This window comes from Sebastes umbrosus, chromosome 2 (assembly GCF_015220745.1).
Source record: "Sebastes umbrosus isolate fSebUmb1 chromosome 2, fSebUmb1.pri, whole genome shotgun sequence".
In the NCBI taxonomy this organism is placed as follows: Eukaryota; Metazoa; Chordata; class Actinopteri; order Perciformes; family Sebastidae; genus Sebastes; species Sebastes umbrosus.
Window position 1 is genome coordinate 2,241,045 of NC_051270.1, and position 12,950 is coordinate 2,253,994.

Here is a 12,950-nt window from a genome sequence, read left to right on the forward strand (position 1 = left end):
CAACCAACAGTCTAAACCTCAACATTATTACTAATACAATACATTAACATTAATAAAAGGAAAAGCAGCAAATCTTTCCATTTATGGAGCTGGAACTGTGTAATGTGTTCACACCAATAGTAGCCAATTCATTTTCTGTCAAACAACTAATTAATTGTTTAAGCTGTACTTGTATAAATTGTTGGGTAGTTTCATTTATAACAAAACTACATATTACCCAAAACAACCAGACACAAGAACAGTTTCTTCCCTCAGGCCGTCACTCTGATGAACACTTAATCAGTCATAGACTGTCAATAACCCTCACACCAAATATCCGCAGCTGCTCTTATAGATTATAATTTACAGTCTTTAATACACATTTATAGATTATAATTTACAGCATTTAATGCACATTTTTAGATTATAATTTACAGCATTTAATGCACATTTTTAGATTATAATTTAGTCTTTAATTCACATTTATAGATTATAATTTAGTCTTTAATGCACATTTATACATCATAATTTAGAGTTTTTAATGCACATTTTTGAGATTATAATTTAGTCTTTAATGTACATTATTAATTATATTTATCTTTAATGCACATTTATAGATTACAATTTTGTATTTAATGCACATTTTCAGTAATAAATACGTGTCACATTACCTGTCTGTAAATATAAATCCTACTCACTGCACATTCAGTATATAGACATCTTCACATGTACATAATCATATAGTCCACATATATCCATCCAGTATTTATTTCTTTGCACTACTTATATTGATTACAGGTTCCAAACACTTGACTAGTATGTAGACATTTGATTTTTATTATTGTATTCTTTAATCTGTTGTTTCTATTGTGTAAGTACATAGAGAGCTGCATAAAACCCAGTTAAATTCTTTTATGTATATACTTGGCAAAATAAACCTGATTCTGCTATTATATAAACTAAAAGTCATACTGTACATTTATTCTTTTTTTTTCTTTCCCCTCAATGTTTAAAATATTGTGAATTAATGTCAGGATTCATCATGTCTTGGCATTACTCTTTATGAATAGAGTCATGCCACGAGGCATTTGTGTGTTCATTAAAAAAAAACTACAAATCTAAATATCAAGTGATGCCATTCTAATGTGGCAGTTTCACAAACTTTTCCATTTTATTAATTGTGCTTTAATAATAATCAAAAGCTTTTATTGTACAGACCCGATTGTATGGCTGTGAAATATAATCATGTTTAACTGCCGGTTAGCTGTGAGTGTCTTCATAGATAATGTCACGTGTTTAAAGACCAGTAGCCAGTTATCAGTGAGCCACATTGAGACATCGCCCATCGCAAAACCAACTGGAGAAACAAAGGCTGAAACTCTGCTTCTCTAGTTCATCGTTTATGTATTGAGTGTAAACAAGGATATTAAAAAAGGTTTAACACAAGGAGTTCAGTTTATGAACATTTTATTTGCATCGTTCATTTACTCGGTTGGACACTCGACTTTGCCGCTGTTAATGTCATCGATGACATCATGGGGAGGACGACCATCGATGGTGCATCCGACAGACTGAGCGGTACCCAGGATCTCTTTGATGGTTCCTGAGGGAGGAAATAAAACAGATTGTCAACAGCTATTGCAGATTAATGTCAACCGAGTTAAGATAACTTTGACAAAACCAAGATTAAATAGTTTAAACTGATGTGGGATAAAATCTGTTTATTAATTTGGTTAATGAGGATTTGTTTCAGACTTTACGGCACAGAGTTGCCCACTAGTTTTGGGCAGACCTGTTTCCTAAAGCTGGGTTGATCTGAGCCTCCACTGGATTATACTCAGTCACTCTGACAGACAGGCATAGTGGCGGGAGGCTGAACAGCAACTATTAATAGTTCAATTTAAGCATATCTGCCTATTAAAAGGAATGTGTGATAGCTATGAAAAGCTAATAAAGTAGCAAACATGTAGAAAGGAGGCTTTCTGTGACATTTAATCTCTTGTTCTTACCAGAGAGCTCTCTGGCGATGGAGCGAGCTCTCATGGTACGAGCAACGGTCACAATCTCATCGAAGGTCACACTTCCACTGTGCTTGACTAGAAAAAATAAAAAAGGGGGTTAAAATGCAATCAATCCACTTCATTCAACCTTATCATTGTGTTTTAAATTGTTTCTACAGAAGGCCACAGTCACTTACTGTTCTTGACCTTCTTCCTGTCACGAGGAGGCTCCTTCAGAGCCTTGATGATCAGAGCAGACGCAGAGGGAACGACCTCGACCTAAAAATAACAAAACAGGAAAGTCATTATCACAACAAGACGACCTCCTGCCTCAACAAAGCTCAAGTATTGACGGAGTTAATAAAGTTCATGTTGCAGATGTTTGGACTAGGGCTGTCAATCAATTAAACTGTAATCGTGATTAATCGTACAGTTTTTATCTGTTCTTAAAGGAGATCTGTAAAGTATTTAATCCTCTTAACAACATGGGAGTGGGCAATTATGCTGCTTTATGCAAATGTATGTATATATTTATTATTGGAATTAATTAACACAAAACAATGACAGATATTGTCCAGAAACCCTCACAGGTACTGCATTTAGCAGAAAATATGCTCAATTCATAACATGGCAAACTGACTTAAATCTCCTTCGCAACAAGCTAGTATGACATGGTTGGTACTGATGGATTCATTAGGTTTTTTTAGTTTCATATGATACCAGTATCTTCACTCTAGCTTTAAAACTGAGCCTGCTACAACCTAAAAATCACAAGTTGCATGGTCAGAGTGACGTACCGCTGCCTGTCTGTTCTGGATGGTCAGCTTCACGGTGATCCTCAGGCCCTTCCAGTCACCAGTGGCCTTGGCAATGTCATCACCAACTTTCTTGGGAGACTGATGAGAAAACAAAGAAGGAACAGCAGATGAAACAGAAAGCCAAGATCTAAATGGCTTCACTCACAAAGCTCATTGTTTAAACCATAAATATTGTCCAGGATAACGGCACATGGGAGCCTCAGTTTGTGTTCCAGTCTTTACGGCACAGAGTTGTCCATTAGTTTCGGGCAGACCTGTTTCCTAAAGCTGGGTCGATCTGAGCCTCCACTGGATTATACTCAGTCACTCTGACAGACAGGCATAGTGGCGGGAGGCTGGTGGTTAAGTTTGTATTATTTCATTTCCCACTCACCAAACCCAAAGGTCCGATTTTGGGGGCCAGGGCTGAGGTGGCGCCGACTTCTCCTCCTGTGCATCTCATGTACACTGCAAGAGAGAAGACGACACTTCAGTACAACTTGATTAAAATGCTTCATTTGATGCAGTTTCTTCACACAACACCCACTGTCAACGGATTAGAGACAGGTTTCATATAAAGACAGCTTCACAATGAGCAGTGAAGTAATTTACATAGTATCTCCTGTAGTCTCCACATTTTGTCCTGAAAGATTCCTTTACATCAACAGATCTGGATTATGAATTATTCCAGGAAAGTGTAACCTCAGGAAGGGGACACCAACAGTGAATAAAAAAGGAATTTAACTCCAAACACCTCCATCATTGCTACAGAAATGTGATATTAAACTATGAATTAATCCCATAAATAAACTTTGATACTTTAAATTGAGCATATTTTAGACCAATGTACCTGCCGTTTGTGTTCAGATCATTCAGCTGCTTTAAAACTGTTGGCCATGTTTGTTACGAGCTATATTTAGCTGAACAATTATGCTAATTGTCATTCAACCCATTGACACCAAGGTAATTGAGCTCAATCATGTTGAGGCTCTATCAGATATAAGATGATTTATTTTATCATAAACTAAGATTGTTTAGTTTTAAAGGAGGTTTAAAGATGATAAATCAAAACCTTTAGATTCAGGAGACAGTTTCTGAAGCTTAATTTCACAATGTTCTCATCTTAAACTAAAAGGTAATATCTTGACACCCATTAACATTAAAAACATTTACAGTTAACTGTGGTCCTCAGTCCTGCTCCTGGACATCCAGAGCACAGCGTCCCTACTCCTAGTTCACTAAAATCAGATGTTTTCAGCCCATCAAGAGATGGTGAATACACTAGTCAGGACTGAGCAACATGGCTGAAAGCAATATCACAATATTGACACATCGCTGACAAATGTATGCAAAAAAAAGGGGGAAAATGCAAATGAAATAGTTCATTAATTCATGATATAATGTTATGTACAAAAATACTAATGAACCATAAAAAGTGTTCATATATGTTTAGAGCAGGTAGTAATGGAAAATGTGCAGCACGTGGTCTCCATGAGCAGGACTGAAAACCAACAGGTCTATTAACATTAAAAAAGATATGAAACATTTAAACTGAGACAAGCAGCTAAGAGTGATGGATTCAAAGAGTTTAAATTACCTTGTATTTTCAGTTACTTAATTTAACATCTTAAAAAAACGTCATCAACTTTCTAGATTTAAAGCCCGACTTTAAATAAAATCTAAAACAAAGCAAACGATGTCAACATTACAATACCTGAACTCGTTATGCAACTTCTAAATACGTTTTAACTTTCAATAGCAATTCATTTCAAGAATTAATTAATTTATAGTGTCAGCAAACAATTTGCCAGTACTGAAAGTGACACACATTGCTGGTTTGTATGCAGACTAACAGTCTGGATATTAATCATGTTCAGTTCATAAAGACATGAAACTGGAAAAAGGCTAATCTTAATATTGGAGGAGAAATCAACTAATAATTGTCGTTTTTGATTTAGTTAAATCATTGGATCAATCATTCAGGACTGCAGGACTCAAAATGTCACAAAGCAGTCAAAATACAATGTAATTTGATAAGACTATAAAGTTTATATAAAAGACTGTTAATCCATGGAATCAATAATAATTACTTGGATAATCGATAAAAAGGATTATTGCAATAATTAAATCAATAGAGGTCAAATTAAATTAGTTTATATATATTTAACTATGAATAACTCAAACGGATTACAACCTAAACAGACAACAACCTGATCTCTCCACATCCACGAGGCTAACAGTAGCTAAACTAGCTAACTTCAGCTAGCTGGTTCTCCACGTGGATCACTACCAGTCCGCCTCCAGACACCAGTATTACAATCAAACCGTCACAAATCATTCACGTTCCACCTGATAAACACAGTTAAGCATGCAGTCATTAACTCAGATACACGTTTCCCCCTCTCTTCGTGGCGTTTCGTGCCGTTTCTTTACCGTGTTGTCTACTCCTCTCAGGCCGCTGCCAGGCCGCTCAGAGGCCGGCAGACACGGAGGCATCTCGGCTGTTCAAGCTGTGAACAACCTCAGCTTTATTTACCCAGTGGACTCTGAAAACATACCAACTTTAATCTCGTTGGGGTCGAATTTGGGCGGCATGTTGCTGCAGTAGTTGTAGAGCTCAGTTCAGCTGTGTAGGTTGGTGAGGGTGTCGGATGAACCCGGGCTCGGGACGACCGATTACTGTTGCACCTTCACCTGCTAACGGGAGAAAGAGAGAAAGACCGAACACAGGCCCGTCGAGGGTTTTATAGCTCCCACAAGTATCGCGAGATGTTGGGATCCCGTTCATGTGACGTCATTACCATAGATGGGTGGGGTTTATTATAACGGCAGTTTGTGTCTTATGTTTCTGATAATAGCGACTCTGATTTTTTGTTGTACTGGCATAATGTTTGTTTTCTACAATAACAATAGTACAAAATTTAAAGAATTACATATAATAAATATAATCATAATATTAGCAAAATTTCATATTCATAAATACAAATTTAGCCCCTCTAAACCTTTATTTATAAGATTTGAAAATGAAACCAAACAGTATATTAAAACTATTTTTAACCCAAAGCTGCGAAAACAATTTATTTTTGCTTTTTGTTTAATGTTTTTATTCAAAAGAGTTCCCCTGGCTCTGACATTGTTTGTCTGTATTAATGACTCATTTCTTTGTATATGTTTTGTTTGTATTGGCACTCTTGCAATAAAGAAGTGTTAAAACATAAATAAATAAATATATAAATAAATAAATGTTGCCCTGTTTAAATAAATAAACAAATAAATAAATAAATAAATAAATAAATGTTGCCTTGTTTAAATAAATAAATAAATAAGTAAATAAATAAATAAATAAATAAATAAATAAATAAATAAATAAATAAATAATTCAATAAATAAATAAATAATTAAATGAATGAATTAATGAATAAATAAATAAATAAATGTTGCCCTGTTTAAGTACATAAATAAATGAATAAATGTTGCCCTGTTTAAATAAATAAATAAGTAAATAAATGAATGGATGAATGAATAATTAATTAATTAATTAATTAATAGGTAAATATAAAAAGGCAGGTTTTATGTTTTATACATTTTTATTTATTATTAAACAGTAGTGGTGGAAGTATTCCGATCATTTACTTTAGTAAAAGTAATAATACCACACTGTGAAAATACTCCACTACGAGTAAAACTCCTGCATTCAACACTTTATTTAATAAATCTATGGAATTATTATCAGGCAGCCATGATGTGAGAATTATATATAATACAGGTAGCACCAGTAAGTAAATATATATATATGAGGTATGAATGATAAGTACAATATAGTAATATATAAAATATAGAGTGTTACATACACTATCAGTATTATACATACACAGTAATAATACAATGCTATGAATTATAGAAACGGAAGAGAATACTATTATACTCCTAAGTTATCTACATGTTTTCAGTTCCTCACCACGGCTGCTCCATAAATTCATTCTTTTAACTGAAATAAAACAACTCATAATTTGTTTTATTTATTTTTTAGAGTTGTTTTAGAGTCTTTAATCTAATAAACAATGAGTATGTTGGGTCATGTTGAGCCATTTTTGTTTACAATTCTTATGTGTTTATTTTGCGGTATGAAAATGAGTTTTATATATATTTAGTCTGCACACAGTAAGTTATGTTTGGAGCTATAACGGACCAGTATGAGGTAAATAATGAGGCTATATTTAGAAAATCCTCAATATCATCTATATGTGGTTTCCAGCATAATTTATAATCTATTATCACTCCCAAAAAAAAAAAAATCAACATAATTTATCACAAGTTTAATTTGTGTATTTGCTATACGATTCACAAAACAATAAAATACCACAATAACAATATGGTGGTATTATTATATAGTGATATGAGTAACATACTGTGGTTGTGTTTTTTAGGGTTCTGTCGGTGGTGTAAAGTTATTTTGTGAGCTGGTTCGTGATCTCAGAGGAGAACAAAGTGCTGCATGTGGGAGCTGAGTGGATGAAACAGGATAATGGGCCTGAAGCTGTTGAGTGATATAAAAGTATTATGTCAGTATTACAGTGTTCATTACTCAGTGGTGGGATGTAACTAAGTACATTTACTCAAGTACTGTACAGTAAATATTTGAGTTCCCCGACGTCTTTCAGAGGCTCTAGCAGGTTCAGTTTTAGAGCTAGAGAGAAGCTACAGATATCAAATAAAACTAGAAAACGTAAAGAATCCACTGGCAACCATAACCAGGTCATAGTATATTGTCAGGAAGGAGGCTCTGACCTACAGATATGTGAATGTAAATGGGTTCTATGGGTACCCACAAGTCTCCCCTTTACAGACATGCCCACTTTATGATCATCACATGCAGTATAAATGTATTATTTTCTCCTATTCTAAAATGATGTGTTTGAATATTTCTGCATACTGGGGTCCCTAAACAGTCTTTGAATTATGTAAATTGGGTATCACTGTAAAGCTGAGACTCTTGTGAATTCAATGAGCCCAACTGTATTCATGTGTGATGATGTCAGTCCCCATAGGAGACATTTCATTGCAGTGAGACCATTTTTTTTAAATTGACCTCACTGTATAAAATTACCTGAGGTGACCTCTAGGATGATCACAGCCTCATGAAACTTTACAGCCTCAAACTAGAGATCTAGAGCATTCAGAGGATGGATGGATCAAACTAGAGACCTAGAGCATTCAGAGGATGGATGGATCAAACTAGAGACCTAGAGCATTCAGAGGATGGATGGATCAAACTAGAGACCTAGAGCATTCAGAGGATGGATGGATCAAACTAGAGACATAGAGCATTCAGAGGATTGATTGCTTTCCTAGCTAGATTGACAATAAGGGGGTTTCTGAGCAGTTTACACAACAGAAGTGCTCGCCATCCAATCACCGAAACATGCAACTCTTGCAGAAATGTCAAAAGTTTTTGACCCCAAATCACAGCATGGCTTTTTCTATGGTGTTCTTCAAGGTCTTGGTGTCTTAATGTGGTATTTTGAAGGGATTGTTGTTCATTTTTTTTCAATTTTCCAGCAGTAAAAAATGGTTAAATTTAGCACCAAATCTGTGTAACAACCTAAAAATGCTGCAACAACTTATGAGACATAAGACAATAAGAAGGTTAATGTTTTAAATACATTTCCCTGATTATACTTGTATACTTTTACTGAAGTAACATTTTCAATGCAGGACTTTTCCTTGCAGGAGAGTATTTTCCCAGTGTGGTATTTAGTACATCTGAATATTTCCTCCACCACTGATATGACTGCAGGTGTCTCCAGGCTGCTGTCAGCTGTATCATCAGCACAGTTTGTGCAGTTTCATGTAAAAAACAGCGTTTTCTGTTTGATTCCTGCAGGACTTCTTCTTCTTTTTTTTTTTTGTTTTGACTCAGCGCTGCTCTACAGGAATAGCAACAGAACACAAGAGGGAGTAAGTGGGTGAGAAGCAGAGATCATCACTGTTGTGCTGTTTAATATGCATCATGAAAATCTGTCAGAAGATAGTCAGACATTTCACAGCTCACATTATGAAAGGAAAGATTTATCTGTATCTTCAGAGGATCCTCGACGTTTAGAGGAAATGTCACGTCTGAATAATCCTTTTCATGAAATGGTATTAGTTTTTAAAGCCCTTTAAATCTTTAATTTAAATGCCTCTTTTTGTGTTGGAAACAGATAAGATATGTTTTATTTTTCTGTTACGCTGGATATTATATTTCATTTTTGTTGTTCATCTGGTTTGCTTTATGTTTTTGTTTTGCAGGGTTCAATATGAATAATGACAGCGATGGAGAGAATAAGGGAGGGAAAATGAAAATAATAAGTTTTGTCTTTGTCTGCCAAAAGAACATGATGAATAATAATGATTTATTGTGAATATTTCTATTTCCAACGGTGGTAATAAATGATATCCGTAGCAGCAGTAATGGATCTTTGACATTATAATTAGGAATAATCACTCTAATACTAATTATTTCATGTATTTTAATGTGTGAACGAGCTGCTTTGTAACACGTTCAGTTCAGTTAACGTCACGTTACACCAACATGAGAGACGACGGGGTCCAGTTTCATTCCTGCAGCGAGTTACATTTCCATTGTTTGTGTGCATGTTTGTGTGCATGTGTGTGTGCATGTGTGTGCAGGGATAATACAGTGTGGAGGCTAAGTGCCAGCTGTTATTTCTGCATAAACAAACTGTGAGCCCGAGGCAAGAACCATCGAAGACAATGTTGACAGCACACACACAGTCACACAGTCCGACAGCTCATTTGTTGAACTCGAGGGAATGATTTGATTTCAACAGAGCTGCTCTCTCTCTCTCTCTCTCTCTCTCTCTCTCTCTCTCTCTCTCTCCATCTCTTCCTCCTACTTGACCTTTTCCTTGTGTTTTCCAATCAGCAGCTCCTTCTTCTTCTTCTTCCTCTTCTTCTCTGCTCTACAATTTCCTCCATCGATTTTTCCAGTCAGGGGAATAAAGGCTAAATACTAAACAAGCAGCTTAAATGGATTCAAAAGAAGAGGAAATATTGTGTTTGGATTCGTTGCCCCTCGTGGTTTGTGAGTATCGATAAACATCTGAAAGCTCATCAATAGCAGCTGGTTCAGACTCATGATGATGGGTTTTAAAGAAGGAAGTCAATGAGGCAACTTTACTTCATTTAGTGCTGGAAGAAGTACGCAGATCTTTTACTGAAGTAAAAGCAGTAATACCACGGCATAGAAATACTGGTACGAGTAAAAGTAAAGTACAAAAGTATGACAGACGTTTATGTCCATCAGAGGCTGTAAAAGGTTCAGTTTTAGAGCTACAGTGAAGCGACAGATATCATGTGAGACCAGAAAACCTAAAGAATCCACCGAATGCTGCAGGGATGACGTATTCTTGTAGGCCAACCAGGAAGTTAGCATCGTCCTGTTTCCATCGACAAAAACACAATGGGGTTTTTTTCCATTGGGTTTTGGATTATTGCAGAAAATAAATTTTGTGGCAAACAAATATTTATGATACTTACATGTTTTGTTCAGCAAGATAATCTCCACAAATGAACACCACTTCTATGATCTTTGAAGCGTGAATGCAATCTAGTAAAAAGCTAACGTTAGGCTAACGGTCGGCGTGATGACGTAAATTTTGTCGTCTCAATAAGGCATCTAACTAAAAACCAAAAAACTGTCATGACCATTTTCAAAGCGGTCCCTTGACCTCTGACCTCAAGATATGTGAATGAAAATAGGTTCTGTGGGTTAGTCCTCATAGGAGACATTTCATTGTAGTGAGAGACCATTTTTTGAAACTTGACCTCACTGTATAAAACGACCTGTGTTGACCTCTAGGATAATCACAGCCTCATGAAACTTTATAGCCACAAACTAGAGACCTAGAGCATTCAGAGGATGGATGAATCAGACTAGAGACCTAGAGCATTCAGAGGATGGATGGATCAAACTAGAGACCTAGAGCATTCAGAGGATGGATGGATCAAACTAAAGACCTAGAGCATTCAGAGGATGGATGGATCAGACTACAGACCTAGAGCATTCAGAGGATGGATGGATCAGACTAGAGACCTAGAGCATTCAGAGGATGGATGGATCAAACTAGAGACCTAGAGCATTCAGAGGATGGATGGATCAAACTAGAGACCTAGAGCATTCAGAGGATGGATGGATCAAACTAGAGACCTAGAGCATTCAGAGGATGGATGGATCAAACTAAAGACCTAGAGCATTCAGAGGATGGATGGATCAGACTAGAGACCTAGAGCATTCAGAGGATGGATGGCTTTCCTAGCTAGACTGACAATAAGGGGGTTTCTGAGCAGTTTACACAACAGAAGTGCTCGCCATGTTTCTACTCAGCTCAGAACAGACAAACCAAACATTGGCTCCAGAGAGAGACTTTCACATTTTCGCGTCTGCCACCGTAGTTCTCCTGAAGTCTGAGTCGGTTGCAATCTGCAACCTTGCCGCTAGATGGCGCCAAAAACCTACACACTGAACCTTTAATCTGATTTTGCAATGTAACTAAAGTAATTGAATAAATGTAGTGGAGTAAAAAGTACAATATTTGAGTAGAAGTAGAAAGTAGCATAAGATGGAACTAATAATAATCATGAGGATCTATATGATGATTTCTTAGAAAGAAATTTCACTTCAACTTTACACCAGATCAAGTCATGAAAATAGAGACAAAGATGACTAAGAGAAACTGGAAATATGTTGTGGCAAAAACCAGAAATAGACACAAACACATGATGCTGTTTGGTTTGTTGATCTGTTTGTTTTCCATGTTGGCGGATGGTTTCACTCTCTGTTGACTTGTTCAGGTAGAAAACAGGACGCCAGCGCCAACTCCACAGATATGACTGATGAAAAGTAAACAGTATATTGACAGAGTTCATGTATTAACTCTAAAAGAGAGCTGCATTATTCCTTTAAAACATTGTATCCTGGTTCTGGAGACTCGGCTCCATTAATCTCTGACAGCTCGGGGAAATTTCAAATCACTGCTGTCCCAGAAGATGACTTTTATCCCATCATGCATCTCTTCCCCAAAGATAACAGTGTTGTCCAGTAAAGCACATCTAATGGTTCGAACGAGGCTGCTCCTCTGTTTTCATGGACTGAATCTATAATATGAACACAGCGGAGGAGTGGAAGGCGTTTGACGACAGGATGTTAGACTATTAGAAAATGAGTCTACTTCTCACTTGATTTATCACCTCAGTGAACATTGTAAACATGAGTTTATGGTTTCAGTCGCTAGTTTCAAGTCTTCTTCAATACAGCATGATGTTCATTTAGTAAATGATGGTCCGAGTTAGAGTCAAATAGACCATAAAGCAGGGATGCTTTAGGGCGGGGCTACCTTGTGATTGACAGGTCGCTACCACGGCGTTGTCCGGTCTGGGAGTTGTCCGTGTTTTCGTCTTACAACTTTAACTCTTTCACAGTGTGGTTTCACTTCATCAAAGTTAATTATAACATTTTGCTCGCCTACAAATGTCTTATTTAGCGTTCGGTTGTTCTTAGTTCCACCCTCTCGTGTCATTTCTGGTTGCAAAAGACAGATGGCGACGGCGAAAAACCAAAATGGTGACGGCCAAAAGCCAAGATGGCGACGGCCAAAAATTAAGCTGGCAACGGCTATAAACCAAGATGGCGACTGCCAAAAACCAAGATGGCGACAGACAAAAACCAAGATGGTGACGGCCAAAAACCAAGATGGCAACGGCTATAAACCAAGATGGCGACTGCCAAAACCAAGATGGCGACGGCCAAAAACCAAGATGGCAACAGACAAAAACCAAGATGGTAACAGACAAAAACCAAGATGGTGACGGCCAAAAACCAAGATGGCGACGGCTAAAAACCAAGATGGTGACGGCCAAAAACCAAGATGGCGACGGTTAAAAACCAAGATGGTGACGGCCAAAAACCAAGATGGTGACGGTTAAAAACCAAGATGTGACGTCCAAAAACCAAGATGGCAACAGCCAAAAACCAAGATGGCGACGGTTAAAAACCAAGATGGTGACGGCCAAAAACCAAGATGGTGACGGTTAAAAACCAAGATGGCGACGGCCAAAAACCAAGATGGCAACAGCCAAAAACCAAGATGGTGACGGCCAAAAACCAAGATGG

The 12,950-nt window shown here is 36.9% G+C and overlaps 1 protein-coding gene and 2 non-coding genes across 4 annotated transcripts; all 3 read right to left on the minus strand.

Annotated features, from left to right (window-relative positions):
* Positions 1–1,429: 1,429 nt before the first annotated feature.
* Positions 1,430–5,517, minus strand: rpl12 (ribosomal protein L12). 2 transcript variants are annotated; one of them, XM_037792990.1, is made up of 6 exons: positions 5,335–5,517; positions 3,171–3,244; positions 2,777–2,875; positions 2,177–2,258; positions 1,989–2,075; positions 1,430–1,582 (listed from the first exon to the last, which is right to left on the minus strand). In XM_037792990.1, the coding sequence occupies exons 1-6, from the start codon at positions 5,369–5,371 to the stop codon at positions 1,464–1,466; spliced, it is 498 nt and encodes a 165-aa protein (XP_037648918.1). In that variant the 5' UTR covers positions 5,372–5,517; the 3' UTR covers positions 1,430–1,463. The 2 variants fall into 2 exon arrangements, with proteins under 2 accessions (XP_037648918.1, XP_037648919.1); XM_037792991.1 differs by lacking the exon at positions 5,335–5,517 and adding an exon at positions 5,210–5,333.
* On the minus strand, positions 1,722–1,849 carry LOC119482789. The gene has a single exon (XR_005205542.1). It is a non-coding gene; the product is annotated as a small nucleolar RNA SNORA65 (small nucleolar RNA).
* Positions 3,002–3,129, minus strand: LOC119482791. The gene has a single exon (XR_005205543.1). It is a non-coding gene; the product is annotated as a small nucleolar RNA SNORA65 (small nucleolar RNA).
* Positions 5,518–12,950: the final 7,433 nt, after the last annotated feature.

Bases quoted from the DNA above. Each gene is read 5' to 3' on its own strand.
- rpl12 (XM_037792990.1), bottom strand. From the start codon at position 5,371: ATGCCGCCCAAATTCGACCCCAACGAGATTAAAGTTG. The intron at 3,245-5,334 runs GTATGTTTTCAG...TCTCTCTTGCAG, and splicing joins CCCCAACGAGATTAAAGTTG to TGTACATGAGATGCACAGGA. The intron at 2,076-2,176 runs GTAAGTGACTGT...TATTTTTTCTAG, and splicing joins CAGGAAGAAGGTCAAGAACA to TCAAGCACAGTGGAAGTGTG.